The 22,500-nt window shown below is 42.6% G+C and overlaps 1 protein-coding gene across 14 annotated transcripts in view; it reads right to left on the bottom strand.

The window, feature by feature from the left end:
* clasp2 (cytoplasmic linker associated protein 2) overlaps positions 1-22,500 on the bottom strand; it is a 116,663-nt gene that overhangs the window by 5,666 nt on the left and 88,497 nt on the right. For all 14 annotated transcript variants that reach the window (XM_083763702.1, XM_083763709.1, XM_083763713.1 and 11 more), the window contains 7 exons: positions 18,826-18,989; positions 17,530-17,608; positions 11,359-11,499; positions 9,796-9,939; positions 5,249-5,355; positions 2,874-3,015; positions 1-89 (listed from right to left, as the gene is read on the bottom strand). The exon at positions 1-89 is cut by the window's left edge and continues 98 nt beyond it. In XM_083763702.1, coding sequence (XP_083619828.1) covers positions 1-89; positions 2,874-3,015; positions 5,249-5,355; positions 9,796-9,939; positions 11,359-11,499; positions 17,530-17,608; positions 18,826-18,989 — 866 coding nt within the window. The remainder of the gene's footprint in view (positions 90-2,873; positions 3,016-5,248; positions 5,356-9,795; positions 9,940-11,358; positions 11,500-17,529; positions 17,609-18,825; positions 18,990-22,500) is intronic.

Here is a 22,500-nt window from a genome sequence, read left to right as displayed (position 1 = left end):
AGCAGGGGAGTGTTGAGGAGCGACGTCTTGTTGTCCAGGGCCATGCGGCCGCTGTCCACCGAGTCTGAGCGTCCATCTGAGCTGCCACCCTGGAAGAAAGATGAAGAGTAGAATTATTAACCCAGTGAAACCCGGGAAAGCATTTGTGTCATTGAATCTTCTTCAAAAATGGCAGTTATACAATGAGCTTGTAGATCTGCTATTTTTGAAAAATCGTGATATTTGTGCAAATCCTTGAATATATGTCCTATATTTTTAAGGCAAACAGTTTGAACTCAAGTCTTTGCTTCTGGGGATCCATGTAACACAAATATTTTGAGATGAGGGTCCACGGGCGAATAGTTATTTCCGGGCGTCCTTAAATCGCTATTTTGTCTCAATTTTCAATGGATGACAACTATTGAACATGGGCGGTTTGACAAAATCGATCATAGTTCAGATGAATATTCTGGAAATGGAAGAAAAAAAGAAAAAGAAAGCTGAGAGTGGGTGGATCATTTATGTATTCAATCTAGAAGTGATAATACTCTGTTACAAGTAAGCACTGGCAGTAGTAAATAGTGGCATATTTTCGATCTAGTTCTCTAAAACAGCCAAAGTAGCATTATCTACATACAAGCTCACAACACATCATGATGGGTCGCATATTGGTATAGTATAGAGGGCTTAAGTAGTTAACGTTGAGGAGAGTCCAGAGGTGGAGACAAAGCAGCCCTGGTCTGCTCCCATTCACATTTCATCATGACGTTGATGTCTTCATCAGCCTGTGTTGGCTCGCTGTACTGAGACCCCGGCCCAAAGCATGAGTGTCTATTTCAAACAAAGTGTTTTTTGACTGGGGGGGGGGGGGTCATAATTTGACAGCAGGAATTGCCTGTCGTAATTTGACCCCCAGTATTAGGATCTATCAGGAGGTTGATATTCATCAGCCATCACTCCACACTGACAGGTAGTACCCCCCCCCCCCCCCCAGAGAGGCCGTATAGGGCCTTAGTCCTACTCCTCCTCCCTGCCAACACTCCCCACTGACAGGTAGTACCCCCCCCCCCCCCCCAGAGAGGCCGTATAGGGCCTTAGTCCTACTCCTCCTCCCTGCCAACACTCCCCACTGACAGGTAGTACCCCCCCCCCCCAGAGAGGCCGTATAGGGCCTTAGTCCTACTCCTCCTCCCAGCCAACACTCCCCACTGACAGGTAGTAACCCCCCCCCCCCCAGAGAGGCCGTATAGGGCCTTAGTCCTACTCCTCCTCCCTGCCAACACTCCCCACTGACAGGTAGTACCCCCCCCCCCCAGAGAGGCCATATAGGGCCTTAGTCCTACACTTCCTCCCAGCCAACACTCCCCACTGACAGGTAGTTACCCCCCTTTTGATTTACATCAAAAGGGCATGTGAGCTCAAACCCACAATTCAACATTTTGGTTTTAAGATGTTGATATTCATCCTTAGGACCCCAAATCACACCTTGGAAAGCATGAGTGTCTATTTCAAACAAAGTGTTTTTTGACTGGGGGGGGTCATATTTTGACAGCAGGAATTGCCTGTCAGAATTTGACCCCCCCAGTATTAGGATGTTGATATTCATTCATCAGCCATCACTCCCACATGAGAACAGCCGATGACCCCTTCCTCCGTTTATGTTTACAAACTAGCACCGTTCTCTTAGTGGCAACTTGATGACTCTACTGTGCTGTGATTTGATTGGCTTGGGCCAGGGGCCATGCCGTGCCTTAATAAGGTGAGGGAACTTAAGGAAGAGCGAACTTAAGTGGGTGTTTGTACACTAATCCACGTCATAAATTTGTTCTGAATGCGCACGCGAGAAAAAATAACACGCTGACATGTACACGAGTTTGTCGCTCTCGCTCACAGCCTCCCGTATCCGTGTTGGGACAATAAAAACGCCTGTTTCTCGACCCGGGGCCCCGGGTTCATGTTGTACATCTGCCAGTTCCCACGCCATGGAGGGCTCGACGGGACAGATCCGGTGTCAGAGTGGCAGAAGGTGGGCTCGTCTGGCATCCGTAAAGCCGGGAGAAGCCACTTGACATTTTAACCTCTTACTAGCTGCCGCCTCCCCTGGGACTCTACATGAAGGGATCTGTTGCCTTGTGCGATATCAATCGGTCAAAAGACTCACCTCAACTATCTCTGCCATCCATCTGACGAGCCAGGAGAGCAACCAGACACCCGGCTTGGCAAGTGGTGTATAAGTAATGCCACGGCATGAGCGGACAACCTGCACTTAACCCTTCGTGAGTGAAAACTGCCAGCCGTCGTAATAAAACCAGGCCGGCTAAAGAATGCATGAGCAGCTGTAGAAGGCCTTGAGAGCCATTTCAAGTAGTTTGCAAGCTGGTGCCACGCGTCGAAAATAGACGATCTACAAGCTCACAATGTATGGCCGCTGTGACACGGTGTGAGTTTGTAAATCAGCTGTTTTCAGTGTGCGCACAACCAAGTATAACTCAGCTTTTAGGATGCGTGGATTAAAGCTAAATGATAATTGCACGATTGTAACATGTTGTCAGGCCTAATATGTACAGTAGAATGATTATGTTTTGGTTGTTCCTGCTGTTGTTCTATACAACATGTATTCTTTTGACAGTTTGAATTAAACTACTCAAATCTTAAAATAACTATGGTAAATCGAAAAAAAGACCATCCACAAGCTCAGAAGAGGTCGCAAGACATGCTTGTTTTCCATGGAATCCATATGACTGAAATCAGTCGTGGCGACTGAAAACTTTAACACAAGGATGCATTTTTATTGATCGTGTTACCATGAACTGACGTCACCACAGGCTCACACACACACACACACACACACACAAACACACACGCCACGCGCACGCCACACGCCCTCCCCTTACCTCCTCTCCTTCCCGCCGCCTGATTGGTTCGTTCATGTCTTCCTGGCTGCGGACGCTGAAGTTCTGGATGGCCTCTGTGACTCCTTTCAGAGAGCTGTAGATGTCCTCCGAGTTCATGTTCTCTGTGTCGTAGTCAAACGCACTGGAAAAAAATCACACCAGTGTGAACCAAGTGGTGCAACTCCCGTGCGTCCAGCAGGTGGCAGCCATGTCACATACTTCTCTCGTTCCAATTTCACACATGCGCACACCACTCTTGCTCATACAGGTACACACGTACACACACACGTACACAGGTACATGGACATTGCATGCTGGATGTAGAAGTGGTTGCACCACTTAAAAATATATGTTACAGTTACATTAACACCATGTTCTTTGTGTCATAGTCAAATGCACTGAAAAAAACACACAGAATAATATATGTTACAGTTACATTAACACCATGTTCTGTGTCCTAGAGTCCTAGACCACTGGTCCCGGGACCACCAGTTGTCCTTGAGGGGGTTCCAGGTGGTACCCAGGTAAATGATGGAGAGTTGGTAACCAAATGGACCCATTAGGTCTTTAACTCTTGAGAGCTTAACAATTTGTGTGCCCAAGACTTCCACAGACGTCCTGGGAAATCACACTATGTTTTTTTTGGTTTTTATTTAAAAAATAAATATGAATGTAAAAAGTGGGTACCCTGGGTTACTATTTAGAAAGTGTTGTGTGGGCACACAATGTGTTAAAATGAAACCAAATGGACCCATAAGGGTCCATTTTGTTTCATTTTACACTCTCAAGACTAGATTATTATTAAACATCTGCATTACTTAATTTGCAAAAGGTCTACACAATTGTAGAAGAATTGTTCTTTTGATTGTTTGCCCGTTATCTCTCGAGTCTGAGAGGCTAAATGTCATCAAATTGTGGTCTGTGGCTCAAATGCAGAATAAATAATGAACCTTGATATGAAAAGGTTTGAAAACCACTGTCCTGGAACTACTAGTCAAACACACTAACACACACACTAAAGGTGGTTGCACACTGGACGTGTTTTTTGGGAAAACCGACGGAAAAACGCAGCTAAAAATACGAAAAATGCTTGGTGATATTAAAGGACAACTTTGGTTTGTTGCAACCAAGGTTCATGTTTTAGGTTGTTAGAGAAAGTAAAAGATTTCGTTTTAGGGGTTTAGGGTTTTTTTTGACAGAGGGGGGGGGGGGGGGGGGGGACAGGACATTTGAACATTCTTTTACAAAGAAAGAATTATGGCGATTTCTTTTTTATTATTTACTATAGTCCTACTAGACCCCAAGAAATTACATCTGGACACAAAAGATCACAGGATCTATTGAATGTGAAGGAATGAGGCGACAAACTGCCATATTGAGCCTACACACACACTATTCAGTATTTTAGCTGTGACGTGAGCGCCCCCTCCAGAGATACTTCCGGGTCCTACTTTTGTGTCGCTTTTGTGTCCCAATAAGAGTTATACTGTGACGCTCCGTCGGACCAAATCTGAGACGAAAACAACCACGAAAGTCTCATTTTACCGCTTTCCTCGCAACAACAAAGCTGCGCTGCTCTCCCAAATCTGGCTGTGACAGGCCGTCTGCCCCACATGGAATACTATCGCCATTTTATTTCATTGTGTCAACTAAATCCTCATTAATGCAAACTAGATTCAACATACTCAAGCCTGCACACATTCTAAATATGCCCCCGAAATATTTTACGGAGCAAATGGACTGTTGCCACCTTCAATAATAATGATAATAATAGTCTTTATTGTCTCCACATCATATATTTTTGTTGTCATGGACACTTGTACAAAACATTAATAATTCTACTCGAGTTGGAAGCATTAAGACCCATTTTAACCCTCAATGGCGGATTCTGAAAAATAACGTCATTGTAAAAAGATTCACGCATTTAGATATTCTATTTACAATGAGATGCGGACGGGAGTTGGTGCCACTTGGACCCGGACGTAAAGTAGCACTACAAAATGACAGACTTAAATACTGAATAGTAAATAATAAAATGCTGAAATCGCTAAAATGAAAGAAAGCAGCAAATAAAAAGCAATATATAGACATTTCCTACATACTGCCTACCGTGAGTACAGTAGGTGACAAGCAAACGCGGTGAAATGACGCAGTGAAATGACTGCCGCCGAAGCGAAAACAACATGAAACTGCGCATGCGGTATGCTTTATGTACTTGCCGGTTAAGACTGAGCCAGGTTAGGGTTAGTAATATTATGTTTAGTAGTTGGACAACGTCAATATGTAGGAAATGTCCATATTGGCTCCATTGCATGGTCTTGATAAGGGTTTATGATGGCGATGAAATCATCTGATAACGTGTGTGTGTCTGTTACCTTGGTGAGGGGGTGTTCTGGGATGTGTTGGTGGGGGAGGTGAGCGGGCTGGACCAGCTGGCTGGTGAGCGTGGCGTGTGGCGTGTCAGAGGGCTGCCCATCGTTGCCTGAACACAAAGGAAAACAGTACAGTCAGTACAGTGAGTAGAGTCAGATATTCTCTGGGCTGTCGTGCTTGAAATGGCATTCGTTTATTGTTTTCCTTTTTTATGAACCACTATTTTTGGAAGATTATTTTTTGAAACGCCTTGGAAAAGAAGAATCTTTGGAGTGTAATTTCTGTTCACATAGCCCTCATCATTCACACAGACGGTTAATCCGACTAAACTATTTATTTGACCATATTTTATAACTATAAGTTTAGGCACATAAATAGGCAAATGATGGAAAAAAATGCATGATGGAAAAGTAACAACAATGAAAAGACATTGAAGAAAATAATAACTACAGTCCATAAACTGGGTTATTCTAATAAACACAAACCCCTAACCAGTAAAAACCCTGAGAGGGACACCTAACATGTTGTCCAGAGAGCACTCTGTGGGGGCACACGTTTAGCACGGACCCTGACCTGCCTCGCCCTCAACACCCGCTCCTCCCAGGCTTCAAAATAAAATGATAGATACAAATAATTATGCATTTTATAAGTGTATTTCCAGGCTAGACAACTATCTTTTGAGTGTTAAGCTGAAAAGGTTTGGGAAATCAGAAGTGGACGACCTCGAGTGCAGCTCTGCAACAACTCTGTTATTTTAAATCACAGCTAAACACATGCATGTTTGCTGCTGCCTTTCATTGAGATTGTGTCATTATTATTCTACACTGACATTTAATTTAATTTATTTAAATGATTTAAATGATTTCATTCATTTCCGTTTGTTGTAGTGATGCACCGAATATTCGGCAGCAGAAAATGATCGGCAGAAAATGGCTAAAAATGCATTTTCGGCCTATTCGGTTTCGGCCCGAATAGGCAGAAAATATATCACCGAATAGTGTATGCAATTAATGCATTACAAAGAGCTGAATACATGTTTTATGGACCCATAATAGTGATTATTATTTAAGTTAAGTTTTGCCATAACCATTTATTTTGCCATAAATTAGGTAGCTTTAAGGTACGGCCATGACCGCTATGGTAGGAAAAATGATATATAATATTAATCATATTCGGATATTCGGTTTTCGGCCAACTGTTTCCTATATTCGGTATTCGGTTTCGGCCAAGAATTTACCTTTCGGTGCATCCCTAGTTTGTTGTTTTTGTTATCGTCTTTGCTGTGTCCTGAATATGTTTTCAACAAGATTCAAATACAGGGTAGAATAGGAAAGTTACCTACATAATGCAGCTTTTACTTTATTTTTATTTGTTTTACTGAATCTGATATAATGTTTCATTTACTTAAAGTTTGATATAAAACTCATTGAATTGCCTTGTTGTTGTTGGGTTATTGGCCAGTTTTGTGTCCCGCCCCGTCACTCTGATTGGACCATCAGGGCCCTCTGTTAGTATTTAACAAGAGTTTGTTCAGCTTGGAGTCACTTTAATCTCTGCTAGTTGTTAAGAGCTGAACTTCTCCTTTCTACACTAGCTGAATCATTTCGTTTTAGTTTTGGTTCTACTTTCAACTTTAGTACTGCTCTTTAAAAAGAGAGCTAGTATCAGTTTGTTTGGGCAAGTTTTGAGTTATGGCTTTACTACAAACATTGAAGTCATTGGTCAACCAGAGACTATCTGCTGCTGCTGAAGAGATAGTTGGGGTCATTGGAAGAATTCTAACAGAATACGAGGATGAAGCTTTCCACATCAAGCAAGAAACTGACCACCAACGCAGACTACTGGATATGGTTTTACCACCAATCGTCAAACTACACAGAGCAGGTTGGTAAAACATTTACTGAGAGAGAGAGAGAGATGTTGTGTTTTCACCATTATTTCTTACATGGCAATGGTGACTATTTGGAATGAAAGGGGAACTGGTGGAAACTTTGCATTTATAATAGTCAATAGTATTCTAGTTGTGGTTCCATTCATGTTAGGGTGACTGTTAAACTAACATTAACAGAATCAAGTAGTAAGGAATACTTTATTTAAATGTTGACCATGAATAATCATAGACTGTTTAAAATAGGCAATAGGGTTGTATGGCAAATGATAATTTACATTTGAGAAACAAGGAGATGCTTGTTTTAGAAATGAAGCATTGTTGAAGTAAGAAACAATCATTTGCATGACACTTCACACTGACAAAAAAAAAAAACATTAGGGCAGGTGTGGAACAACAAGAGTGTCATGTTCAAACATGTAATGATGTGTTTCTCCTCTGTATCTTCTGTCTAGACTCAATGAACCTCCTTGTGTGTAAAGAGGAGGTATTCCCTGAGCAGCAGCAGGAGAGAACATCCAGTCTGGTCCAGGAGGAACCAGCGTCTCCACAGATTAAAGAACAACAGGAGGAGATAACCTCCAGTCTTATCAAAGAGGAACCAGAGTCTCTACAGATTAAAGGAGAACAAGAGGAGATAACCTCCAGTCTTATCAAAGAGGAACCAGAGTATCCACAGATTAAAGAGGAACACGATGAGCTACTTCAAAGATCAGAGGAGGATGGTGGATCAACAGAGACATTACTATCAGTGAAACATGAAGATGATGAAAACATGCTAACAGAACCTGTAGCCAGCACCTCATCTAAAAGCACGGAAACACAATCTGATGTAGAGGACTGTGGAACATCACAACCAACTAGTGATGATCAGCTCATCTCTTCACACTGTTCTGAATCTGACATCACTGAAGACAGTGATGAGTGGGATGAGACCACGGATGACCAGTCTGGTTTAAACACACTGAAATCACACAATACACAACACATGGGAGGAAATAGTTTGTCTTTGAACAACAAGCTGCTTGACCTCAAATCACCAAAAGAAAGTCACTCCATGAGGAGTCACACTGGTAAGAAATGTTTTAGTTGTGCTGATTGTGGCAAAATGTTTAATCGCAAGGATTATCTGAAGAAGCACACAGTGATTCATACAGGGGAAAAGCCATTTGCTTGCACAGTGTGCGGCAAGGGCTGTAGTCAAAAGGGTGATCTAAATCGACACATGATGACTCACACAGGGGAAAGGCCCTTTATGTGTACAGTTTGTGGCAAGGGTTGTACTCATACTGGGGATTTAAAAGCACACATGAGGACTCATACAGGGGAAAAGCCATTTACGTGTACAGTTTGTGGCAAGGGCTTTAGTCAAAGGAGTATTCTAAAAAGACACATGATGAGTCATACAAGGGAAAAGCCATTTACATGTACAGTTTGTGGAAAAGGATGTAGTCAAAAGATTCATCTAAAATCACATATGATGACTCATACAGGGTGATACAGCTGATACATTATGAGGGGCGCTATAGGCAAGGCAAGCTGTGTGTAAACACAAACATTGGCTTGTGATTGGCTGATCACATCATAGTGATGATTTGATTGGCTGAGCAAAGTATATATTGAAGATAAAAGTGAGGGCAGGAGTTGCACCACTCAGTTCACACGGGTGTGATTTTCAAATAAAGGGTTGACATTACAAGTGTTTCACCTCCTTTAAGTATGGACATCTTGTAATGTGAACAAAACAGTGACAAGAACAGCTTCATTTTACATCCTTCATACCAAACTATATAAGAAACACATATTATGAAGAATCTGGTGCATAACTTGGTGTATAACTTTTTTCTGTGTGTTGACATGTGTTGTTTGGACTAGCATATCATCATAATGTATTTCAATCTAATCACTCGGTTTTCTTGTAGTGTTAGATTTGTTTTGTTTAGATTCTCTGTAGTATGTTGTCTTCATAGAATGTTTTGTAACAGAAATATTTCCTATGTATTCCATAATTTCTTCTTTTCCAAATAAAGGGCAGATACAGCTCCTTTATTTGTGTCCATTAAAGAAAGCTCATCACATCACATGTGTTTCAAAGTATGGACATCTGTGAACAATATAGGGACAAGAACTGCTTCATTTTACACCCTTTTACACCCAAAAAGCGTCAAGTATTTATAAAGCAGCATCAAATATTTTACATTTTTGAATACTGTACAGATAACCCCAAGAGTGGTTCCGTCCAGAATGGGATAAGGAACATGATAGGAGTATTAATTGTGCAGTCTACACATACTTTACTTTAACTTGCTGCATTGAACATGACAGGAGCCAGGCTTAATGTAAACACGTATTACACACACAAAAAAGTGTTTCTTGTTTCAAAACATCATGACATGACAGGGTCTATTTTCTCTCCATGCTTATTGTACTCTCTATACTGCTGCATGTACAGAGAGATATTTAACCAGGACATGTTACACTACATGTACAGAACAGCCACTTTCTAACTGTTTTGATGACATAGGTGAAACATTTACAACATGTTTTCAGTTTCTAGATTGGATTCTAATCTACAACGTACTATTAAAAAGGTCTTGAGAGGTTCAATCGTGTCTTCTGGATGATTCTTGTGTTGTGTTTATGTGTGTGGTGACCTCTGACCTGCGCTGCGTTGCCCGTGTTCCTCAGGTGGTTCTGTAGCAACTTGGTGGCTCCGTCCTGGAAGGTCTTGGGCAGTGCTGCCAGCAGCATGGTGAACTCTGGGGTGTTGAGTTGGAACAGAGCGATCAGCACCGACTGGGCCGCCTGGAGGAAGAAATATTATTATAACAGAGACTGGGCTGCCTGTATGAAGAAATATTACATTAGAACAGAGACTGGGCTGTCTGTATGAAGAAATATTACATTAGAACAGCCTGTATGTTAGAAATATTACATTAGAACAGCCTGTATGTTAGAAATATTACATTAGAACAGAGACTGGGCTGCCTGCATGTTAGAAATATTACATTAGAACAGAGACTGGGCTGTCTGTATGAAGAAATATTACATTAGAACAGAGACTGGGCTGTCTGTATGAAGAAATATTACATTAGAACAGAGACTGGGCTGTCTGTATGGAGAAATATTACATTAGAACAGAGACTGGGCTGTCTGTATGAAGAAATATTACATTAGAACAGCCTGTATGTTAGAAATATTACATTAGAACAGAGACTGGGCTGCCTGCATGTTAGAAATATTACATTAGAACAGAGACTGGGCTGCCTGCATGTTAGAAATATTACATTAGAACAGAGACTGGGCTGCCTGCATGTTAGAAATATTACATTAGAACAGAGACTGGGCTGTCTGTATGAAGAAATATTACATTAGAACAGAGACTGGGCTGTCTGTATGAAGAAATATTACATTAGAACAGCCTGTATGTTAGAAATATTACATTAGAACAGCCTGCATGTTAGAAATATTACATTAGAACAGAGACTGGGCTGTCTGTATGAAGAAATATTACATTAGAACAGCTTGTATGTTAGAAATATTACATTAGAACAGCCTGTATGTTAGAAATATTACATTAGAACAGAGACTGGGCTGCCTGCATGAAGAAATATTACATTAGCACAGAGACTGGGCTGCCTGCATGAAGAAATATTACATTAGAACAGAGACTGGGCTGTCTGTAAGTAATATACCGGTAGTCACAATACCAATTTTGATGAGGCAGTATATTGCTTTGATTTAAAAAAAAAATACAAGGTTTTCTTTAAAAATTCCTGAAAAATGAACATTTTGGAGTTAGGTGGTTTCTTCCCAACAGCAAATAAATATTACATTAGAACAGAGCGATTAGCACCGTCTGGGCCACCTGCATGGAACACGCACACATACACACACACCGAAATGACTTAACCCATTCTGACCGGGCACCCATTTTGGTGTTGGCATCATGTTGTGCTTTACCTATTGAAAAATAGCAGATCTACAAGCTCGTATCGCGCCACCGAGTGGCGCGATACGAGCTTGTAGGTCTGCTATTTTTGAAAAATCGAAGAGCGACTGACATTTTTAGAATCTGATCTCAGGTCAGAATGGGTTCATCAGACCAGTGTGTGTCTGGCGGAAACCTCGTATGAATCTGATCTCAGGTCAGAATGGGTTAACGGCCACATCAATGCCGCTCAGAATAATATAATACAGTGTGTGTGTGACGCGAGGTCGTACCTTCCTGACGTCCGAGCTCTTCTCCGTGGTCCAGGTGATGATGCGCGAGACGGCCAGGCGAGTCTCGCTGGAGTTGACGAAGTCTGGAGCGTCCATCTGCAGTGTCAACGTCTCCATGTACTTGAGGATGGCAACCTTCACCTGAGAGACACACACGCACACCCCCCACGCACGCACACACGCAAACACACGCATATTTGCAAAAGGCTGTTAGACAGATGTATGCTGTGATACTCGCTCTGCACACCCAAATATACACTTAGGAAATGCATGGACAAAAGGGGGGGACTGCAGTCAACATGAATGGGTAGAGGAGATGAACAGCGCCATCCGTAGGTTCTCTGAGGAATGACGCTGGGGATGGTTCCCTGTGTGAGGAAAAATGAGCGTGGGGTTTGGGGGTGATGGGTGGGGTTAGAGTGCACATAATGGACATGCCGCTCCACTGTGTTCGCAACACAAATGAACCCGAAACGGGAACCAATGGCAAACAGCGAGGAATGACGGTGACGCTAAGCGAGCGACTGGGCAACACCACCAAAACACAAACAACCACAAAAAAAAGCCCTCAAACAAACGACAGACGTCGTCGTTTATCTCCTCCTCATTCCACCTCTCCTCCTCTAACTAACCAACCAACCAACCACTATTGGTTAAAAATAAATAAAAAATAAAAATAATGAAATAAACAAACTAGAAAAAGAAAAACTGGGCGCTACGCGAAATTTGCTCCCCCCCGGAGCGCACTAAAACCTACCTGACAGGACTGGTTCCAGGCCGCGACCTGCTCGTCCAGAGAGCAGGCGTGGCGCCGCACTCTGGGGGGGAACAAGTTTAGCCCGGACCCTGACCTGCCTCCCCCGCAACACCCGCTCCTCCGCTTCACAGAGAGGAGAGGAGAGTGCACCGTGTCCAGAGAGAGAGAGAGAGACAAAGAGAGAGAAGGGGACAAAGGGAGAGAGAGAGAGAGGGGGTAAGACAAGAGAGGGAGGTGTGTATCGTTAGGAGGAGAATGAGGGAGGAGGCAGAGGATGGAGGTGTGCATCTTTAAGTTAGGAGAAGAAAAGGAGTGCGGCGTGCATTAGGAGGAGAGAGTAGAGGTAGGTTTTGCATCGTTACAACGAGGAGGGAGGTGAACACTGTAGGAAGGAGAATGAGGCAGGAGGAGTGCTTCACCAGGAGCAGAGAGTAGAGGGAGGTTTGCATCGCTAAAAGGAGATGGAGGAAGGAGATGTGCACCGTTAGAAGAATGTGGAGGTGGTGGTGTGCATCGTTAGGAGAAAAGGATGGGGGTGTACATTGAGGGAGGTGTGTATCATTAGGAAGTAAAGGAGGGAGGTGCTTATTGTTAAGGAGTAGAGAAGGGAGGTGTACACTGAGGTAGTTGCTTATTGTTAAGGAGTAGAGAAGGGAGGTGTACACTGAGGGAGGTGCTTATTGTTAAGGAGTAGAGAAGGGAGGTGTACACTGAGGTAGGTGCTTATTGTTAAGGAGTAGAGAAGGGAGGTGTACACTGAGGTAGTTGCTTATTGTTAAGGAGTAGAGAAGGGAGGTGTACACTGAGGGAGGTGCTTATTGTTAAGGAGTAGAGAAGGGAGGTGTACACTGAGGTAGGTGCTTATTGTTAAAGATGGAGTGCCGTGATTTTTTTCCACACTTAAACATGATCATCAGGTGTATTTAGGTGTATATGAGGTATAATTTTTTCAAAAAAGTGTACAGTATTTGTTAAAATTATGGTTTTATGTGGACACACCCACCAGTTCATTAGGTATGCGTGAGTTTAACCGTAGCACCACCCACCTAATCCAGTCCCTCCGCCTCCTCCTTTAAGACCACCCACTTGTCCTAGTCCCTCCCCCTCCTTATAAAAGGACAGCCCATGGCTCTGCCCTTTTGTTTACAAAATGACAAATTGGTGTCTGTAATGTAACAAGAACTCATGTTTTTGTGAATGTTAGAAGTGAACACTTCCCATATTTCTGAGATATCGTATAAGCACCATTATGCACTTATACTGCCACCATCCATGTATAGGCATATAATCCACGCATCCATACCATATCAGATCTGTTTTTTCTGATTATTTATAATCATTTATTTATTTCCTCCAATTATATTGACCCTATTGTCACAATCAGCTCAGCTCATCATGCAATTAAATCATAGTTTAACAGCAGAAACAATTAATTTGATAGATCATTTAGCATGAATAATTTTATTAATTTCCCAATATATTGTAGGCTATTGATTTCCTCCAGCTAAGCACCCTGGCATTAAAACTGTCCAAAACACTTGCACTGGATGCTCTGGACAGAAAAGACTCTCCACTCTTGCTCTGATCAAACTCAATTTACAACATGAATGCTCCTTCTGACTGCATTGAGCAAAAGTCGCCAGATTTAAATAAACAAGCGGCCAAGTCCACAAAAATAAGTCACAGATATTGCCTTGAATATTTATGAAAACGTTTCAACAACACCAATCCTTTTAACAACATATTAATTTGAGGGTCCTTCACATGAACCATTGGTCAAGTCAACCACATCTCCCCTGAAAGTTACTTATATGAAAACAAGCCCAAGTCGCTTGTAATAGCCAGACATGGCAACATGACTTCCAGCGCGACACAACAGATTCTAATTCTTGACTTTACAGCCTCGTATACGTATTAGGACCTACATATTGACTACAACAGCCAACAATAATGCACTGTGACACTACACTCTGTATCAAAGCCCGACCACTGTGATTATAAAAGAAACAACCTACTCCTTGAGAACAACAACAGCAACTATACAGCAGAGCAGGTAGGAGGCTGGTTTGTTGTGGTTTCATTGATTATCCTGAGGACCCGACGTGAACATTTACTTGCTTCCAATCTAACGAAAAACAGTCTGCTCTGCTGTGAACTGGTAATGTGTGAAATGACTGTTTGAAAATCTGCTGCACAGAGCAGCAAACTGGCTGCACCGTTCAGTTCACACGTGTGTATGTGGCAGGCAGCTCCGCCCACAGAGGTTGTCGTATTTAAAAATATATATAGAGGGGGAGGTGCGTGTGTGCGTGCAAATTTTTTACGTCACACTATCCGTGTTTACTTCATTGGCCCGTTTGACCGTCAAGTGTTCAGCCTCCAGGAAGAAACCCTAAATACAAAGTTATTACACCATTGCACATAAAAACGACTCCAGGGTGTCTAATGAAGTACTGTCACCCTATAGACACATGAAAAGCTGGAAAAATACAAAAATTGTGGCACTCCATCTTTAAGGAGTAGAGAAGGGAGGTGTACACTGAGGTAGTTGCTTATTGTTAAGGAGTAGAGAAGGGAGGTGTACACTGAGGGAGGTGCTTATTGTTAAGGAGTAGAGAAGGGAGGTTCACACTGAGGTAGTTGCTTATTGTTAAGGAGTAGAGAAGGGAGGTGTACACTGAGGTAGTTGCTTATTGTTAAGGAGTAGAGAAGGGAGGTGTACACTGAGGGAGGTGCTTATTGTTAAGGAGTAGAGAAGGGAGGTGTACACTGAGGGAGGTGCTTATTGTTAAGGAGTAGAGAAGGGAGGTGTACACTGAGGGAGGTGCTTATTGTTAAGGAGTAGAGAAGGGAGGTGTACACTGAGGTAGTTGCTTATTGTTAAGGAGTAGAGAAGGGAGGTGTACACTGAGGTAGTTGCTTATTGTTAAGGAGTAGAGAAGGGAGGTGTACACTGAGGGAGGTGCTTATTGTTAGGGAGTAGAGAAGGGAGGTGTACACTGAGGTAGTTGCTTATTGTTAAGGAGTAGAGAAGGGAGGTGTACACTGAGGGAGGTGCTTATTGTTAAGGAGTAGAGAAGGGAGGTGTACACTGAGGGAGGTGCTTATTGTTAAGGAGTAGAGAAGGGAGGTCTACACTGAGGGAGGTGCTTATTGTTAAGGAGTAGAGAAGGGAGGTGTACACTGAGGGAGGTGCTTATTGTTAGGGAGTAGAGAAGGGAGGTGTACACTGAGGGAGGTGCTTATTGTTAAGGAGTAGAGAAGGGAGGTGTACACTGAGGGAGGTGCTTATTGTTAGGGAGTAGAGAAGGGAGGTGTACACTGAGGGAGGTGCTTATTGTTAGGGAGTAGAGAAGGGAGGTGTACACTGAGGGAGGTGCTTATTGTTAGGGAATAGAGAAGGGAGGTGTACACTGAGGGAGGTGCTTATTGTTAAGGAGTAGAGAAGGGAGGTGTACACTGAGGGAGGTGCTTATTGTTAGGGAGTAGAGAAGGGAGGTGTACACTGAGGGAGGTGCTTATTGTTAAGGAGTAGAGAAGGGAGGTGTACACTGAGGGAGGTGCTTATTGTTAGGGAGTAGAGAAGGGAGGTGTACACTGAGGGAGGTGCTTATTGTTAGGGAGTAGAGAAGGGAGGTGTACACTGAGGGAGGTGCTTATTGTTAGGGAATAGAGAAGGGAGGTGTACACTGAGGGAGGTGCTTATTGTTAAGGAGTAGAGAAGGGAGGTGTACACTGAGGGAGGTGCTTATTGTTAGGGAATAGAGAAGGGAGGTGTACACTGAGGGAGGTGCTTATTGTTAAGGAGTAGAGAAGGGAGGTGTACACTGAGGGAGGTGCTTATTGTTAAGGAGTAGAGAAGGGAGGTGTACACTGAGGGAGGTGCGGCAGGTAGGACTGCAGCATAAAGCCAGCCAACATCAGCTGTTGTCCAATCACAGCCGGAGGCGTGCATGTGTGTGTGGGAGGTGGGGGGGTTTGCCAGCACAGGCAGACATGAGGTCATATCAGTTACCATGGTTACCAAGTCTTACCCAGCACTCTCTCGCATCTTTCCCTCTCCCTCCTCAAATACACACACACACACACACACACGCACGCACGCACGCACGCACACACACACACACGCACACACACGTACACGCACACAATCAATCACTGTTGATTTCCATCAACATGAACCGAGTGGTAGTTCTGGGCTGGTGCAAACCAGTCTGCTTTTAAATTCTACAGGCTAAAGAGCCACACACTTATTGGTGTGCAGACACTGGTATCATTGAATTGCAGATTGGCTCACATTACTCTACACTAGTTTAAAGGAGAATTCCATGCTAGAAGGCTTTCTTACCTTTATTTGTAGTTGTTACGTCCCCACCAAAGAGGTCCAGGTGTTATTTTGTTTAAAAGCGCATTATTGGCAATTTCCCCTAATATAAGCCCTCAATGAATTGAATGGAATGGGGCATTGGGGTGTTAATTTGCTTATTTCCATTTTTTTAATTTATAAATCCTCTCTTCATAATGTAAATAGTATCCCAAGTGGCACACTTTACTACTTATTTCAATGGAAATAAGCAAATTAGCACAAAATAAACACAAAATAACACCTGGACCTCTTTGGTGGGGACATATACAAATAAAGGTAAGAAAGCCTTCTAGCATGGAATTCTCCATGGAAACTGGAGCCTGGTTAAATCTGGTTTATTTTCAATCCAATGCCAATCCCCCCAATCTTGTGTATATGATCCTTGTCACTGCTGACCCCTAGTGGTTGGTCTTGGGGATGTTGTGTAAACTCCTCTGATACATAAGAGTATGGACTTGACAGACGCTTCATGGAGGAGTTTCCCCAGGAGTGCGTAATGTTAATGCGTGCGGAGGAACACGACACACTGTCAATCCCAATTCCACTCCTAGCTGAACAGACACTACACAAACTCAGTTGGGTTCACTGAAGTGCCCGGGCCGCGAGCCAGAGGCACCCTGGAGGAATCCAACCCTCTTGTCACATGAAATGCTCAATTGTTACTATTTGGGGTGGAACAAATAGACTGTATGTATACATGTATGTATGTATGTATGTATGTATAATACGCTGAACTGAAGAAGCTGTCGTAGTAATGAATCCTTTCTTAGGAGCTTCCCAGCTCTTTCTAAAGAGATATTTCTTTGCCAAAATGAGTACCACCATTACGGAAGAACCCCCCAGCCCCGGCTGTACGGTGGGTGCTTCTTTGTTCCAGACTAGCAAAGATCAGGTGCAGCTCCGTCCGGACCCAGATGTCTCAAGAGCTGGTTATTTTGCTAAAGAATAATGGTATGAGATTAGATGAGGCACCACCACCACCAGCTCAGAACCGGGTCCCCCTAAAACGGGTCAGTGGAGAAGGGCGGCGAATGAGGGACCTTTTTACCTTTAGGTTGGGGGTCTGTGTCTGGTCAACGGTGAACCTCATGAGGATGGTGAACTGCAGGTCGTTGGGGAAAGACTCGCTGTGTGAGAGAGAAACATTTGACATTGTAAACTCTGCAGCAATTCTGTTGATTTCGTCGACTAATACTATAGTCGACTACCTGTTTTCACTGACGAAAACTAAATGGAAACTACATGAAAACTAAGCTATAATGACTAAAAGTAAGACTAAATATATTGAGAATTTCATCAACAAATAAAAACTAGACTAAAATGTTTGCAAGGGACTAGTGGACAAAAGATCCAGTATAAGTATAAGTCATTTTAGACTTAGTTGCATGCTGAAAATAGACGATCAAAGCTTGTACAAGCTCGAACTTGTAGATCAGCTATTTTCAGCAAGTGTAAAATCAGCCATGACGACAGCATTAAGGCCCGCCAAAATACATTTTAGTAGACTAAATCAACTGTAGATTTAGTCGACTAAAATCTTATGATCTTTAAGGGCTCCATTTTCGTCACCTCTAAACCCATTATCCCTAAACTTCTTTGCCTTTTGAAAAACATTTTTGAATAGTTCAACTAGCCAATCTACATTGACACGTTGTGAGCTTGTAGACTGGCCACTTTAACTATTCAAAAATGTTTTGCAAAATTAGTAAAAAAAAAAGGCAAAGAAGTTTAAGGATAAGAGGTGACGAAAATGGAGCCCTATGTCGACTAAAACTAGACTAACACTAAAACATTCCAGGTGACTAAATTACAAAATGTGTCTAACAGACTGTATTTCTCTTCAGAAGCGTTAATATTGTACGTGAATAATCTGAAATGAGCCCTGAACACCACAGATTCAGAGAAAAAATAGTTTTTAAAGCTCACGCTACTACAGAAGTGGACGGCGGGGAAATCCGGAAAAGGCAACGGGGCCGCTGCTAGAAAATGGATATTAGCAAGACCATTCTGAATCAATATAAACGCCTGAATAAGACGTGTACAAACGTCCTTGGCAGTTGGCACTTGGCACCCAGCAATTTTATTTGCTAAGGCATCCAATGTGTTGACAATAATAAAATAGTAGGTTCGGGGTCTTGTCTTAACCCATTTTGGGTGGGAACCCCTTTTGGTGTTAGCATTATGTTGTGCTTTAGCTATTGAAAAATAGCAGATCTTGTAGGTCTTCTATTTTTGAAAAATCGAAGAACGACTGACATAGAAACATAGCTTTTTCAGAAAACTGTCAGGATGTATAAAGACATTTTTAGAATCTGATCTCAGGTCAGAATGGGTTTTAACTGACCGTGTGATGTCCAGGGCTCTCTGGACCTTGGCCTGCACTGAGCCCAGTAGGTCGGCTCCCATCTTCTTCAGCAGCTGGGTGAGCAGAACAAACAGCCAGTCCTGCAGGTCCTCCTTATGCACCAGCACAAAGTCCACCAGCGTCTCTAGGAACATGCTGAACACCTACGCACGCGCGCACACACACACACACACACACACACAGAAGGGGTTACACACACACACACACACACGCAAAACGCTCCACACACCCACACACACTGAATAAAGCCTGATTCATTCCTAGTTGCACAGCGGTGTTGAATGCCGAAAAATAGCAGATCTACAAACTCACAGGTCTGCTATTTTCCGTGCCACCGACACCACCTCGCAACTAAGTATGCATTAAAGGAGGTGTTAAGTGATACGTTTGTAAAAGCAAAAAGTTAATAAACAGAAAATACATTTTCAGGGTGGGCATACCAATTTTATCTACTGGAGAGGGAGCCACAAAAAATAATTTATCAGCTTCAATTCTACAGTGTTCCAGCTCATTTATTGTTGGCATCACTTGTTTATTATAGAGCACCGACGTCTGACGTCAATATCAGCACAGGACGCTGTACCAAGGGTTCGTGTACGTTTTTATTTGTATTATAATCCCCATAGGGGGATCTTAGATCGCCTCATATAAGAAACTGTGTTTGAAAAATAAACCGATCATCCTGGCGGTGTCACTCATAATATGGATATGAAGAATCAACTGACTGAGAGAAAACGCTAATGTTACTGCTGCCAAATTAGTTACATTTTCGCTAGAAACAGACTGTATCAAATATGAATGACTGACACAGGCACAGGTCTCCCCGACAATATCGCAGAGAGACGATTTTAAGATGATCCGATGTTATTCTCCATAGAGAAAAACTTCCGCGAAACGGGATGAGCGAGTGATGTCAGGACTTCGGCACTCTATTTATCCTGAGTAATGTATGAGCTCCATCTCTCTCCTGATTGGATAAAATTGGTATCCATTGGTACTGAACAAAACGCCATAAAATACTTCATAAAATATGGAGATAATCCGAGATATACATACTTCCTTTAGCACTTAATATCACTTACACCCCCTTTAGACAATACTGCTTACATGCATATCGTCTCTGTTGGTGGAAACCTCATTATTATGTACAAAACTGTTTCAGGATTCAAATTCAAAAACAGTAAAAGTTATAAAGCGTGTGTATCTAGTATCTACTATCTGCTACTTTTGATGCTTTCGTGCAACGCTGTAGTGTGATCAAGTAGGAGAATAAAACTATTGAGTTAAGAGGTTTCTGCCTGACAGCAACGGTATGCATTATACTGTTTAGGAGCCGTTAGGTCACTGACAACAGTATTAGTCGTAGTCGTGGTGTTATACTTTTCTCTGTGCAGCCACTGATCGCTTCATGCTCCAAAGCACCAATGAAAGGATCCAGTTCAAAATCCAAAAGTCATTAGTAAACCTGAGATGACACCCAAGCCACTCGTTATAAGCCAATATATAGATGCACTGCAATGACCGTGGTCTACATGCACACAACCATTAGCCCCATTACTGGGAATGATCAGGTTTAGGAGTTTAAAGGAAAGGATCTGAGGATTTTCAACCTAAACCTCACTGTGCTGACTTTTTATGTTTTGACACTTGACGCTTTGACAATGCGTATGCCATTTTTGTTTTCTCATACCAATGATGCTCCTCCGAATTCCATTGATGTGACTTTATGTGAACAAAAATCTGTATGTCTCTACAAAATGTTGGCATCGGGAAAAAACAACAATCGTCAAACGATGTGTTTCACCGCCATCGGGCAAAAATCTTCATCTACCATCAAAACAATGGGATTTTTAGGTTGAAAATTATTTCCCTTTAAAACTTGTCACGTTAATGCAACTATACGGTATTCTTTGACATGGTCCGGTGGTTATTAGTAATCACGTATCTCTACATTCTCTTGACCATTTCAATAATGTGATTTATGATGCATGTAAACACACTGAAGAAGCCAGAGGCACCAATCATGACACGTTATATTGAAACAAAACCAGTCATTGCATGCTGATTGGTTAGATTCTGACCCCGTTGTCGAGGACCAGTGTCCTAGACAACCAATGGGAAGGTGAGTGACATCACCCAGGCAGGTTAGTGAGAGCCACTAGTGTTATTGTTGATGTGCCGTTGCCACGGTAACGGTCATCATTAGTAGTCGCCCAGTGGGATTAATGTGAGTGACAGATCCACAGCCAATCGCAAGCCACTTTATCATTAATGTGACAGATCCACAGCCCAATCACAAAGACACTTTATTATTAATGTGACACATCCACAGCCAATCACAAGACACTTTATTACTCATGATGTAATACATGATGTCGTTGAAAACTTACTCTCTACAGAGAGAACCGCAGAGCGAGGCATGATGGGAGGAGAGAGACACAATGACAGTTAGAGTTCTGACACGCACACACAGTTTTGAGAGGATGCATACAGACACTCACCATCACACGCACACACATGTTTGCTCGTAGTTTGAGCGGATGCGTGCACATGCATGCGCGCATACACACACACCATCACACATGCTTGCTCGTAGTTTGAGCGGATGCGTACACACACGTCACACACACACACACACACACACACACACACACACACACACACACACACACACACACACACACACACACACACACACACACACACACACACACACACACACACACACACACACACACAAAATCAAATCCACAAGGGCTGCACAATTATGGCTAAAATGGTATTAGCCACATTTATCCGGGCGTCCCTATTTTGGTCATAGGCGAACATTTTCAGAATCGTTCAAAAAGTATTTTGAAAGACCTGAGGACTCACAACATGTTGCATCATTCACAACGCATTGTGAGCTTATAGATCACCATATGACGGAGCATAACAGCTGACCAAATAAGGTGTGCAATTGCCAAACATTAAATAACCATTTTCCATTATCTTCAATTAAAACTAATTTACTGCCGACCCGCGATTCAGTTAAATGTCCCTCATCGCAGGCCGTAGAAAAGGTGTACCCTATTGGCCTGAATATAAGACTATGTTTTTTTTCCCCAATGGAAATATCCTCAAAAACTGGTCGTATTAGAATCGGGGACTAGACTATTTGACATTGAATGTTATTTTTCCACAAATTAGTCTTGAAAAATGGGGGTTCTCTTATAATCAGAGTCGTCTTATATTCGGGACAAAACGGGTATTTTATTTGGAAAACCCAGAAATCCACAACTAAAGAACCAGACGTAAACATCGGCCATAACTATTCTGCCGATCGTTACTTTCACTTTCATCAGAAGCGTTAGTATTCTAATATTTTTATTGAGCTCGCATCCTCTAACATCGACGTTCAGTTCAATCAATTCAGAGAAAACGCAGATAAAGATCGTGTATTATAATGGAAGGGAAACATTTCACTGAAGGACCACAGCAGAAGCGAGTGTTGCCTAGCGACTGGATATCAGCAAGACTATAGAGCGTTGCAGTCCCACCCCCTGTCAGAACGACGAGGGACCCAGAAGAGAATTTCCCATGCATTTTCCCCATAGACCTTTCCAAAAGTATTTATTTAAAGACCTCAGACAAAGCCAACTCGGAAACCCATTT

Source organism: Protomyctophum parallelum (genome assembly GCF_964188405.1).
Source record: "Protomyctophum parallelum genome assembly, chromosome: 1".
NCBI lineage: Eukaryota > Metazoa > Chordata > Actinopteri > Myctophiformes > Myctophidae > Protomyctophum > Protomyctophum parallelum.
Note: the sequence above shows the minus strand (reverse complement) of the source record. Positions and strands in the feature narration are given on the sequence as shown.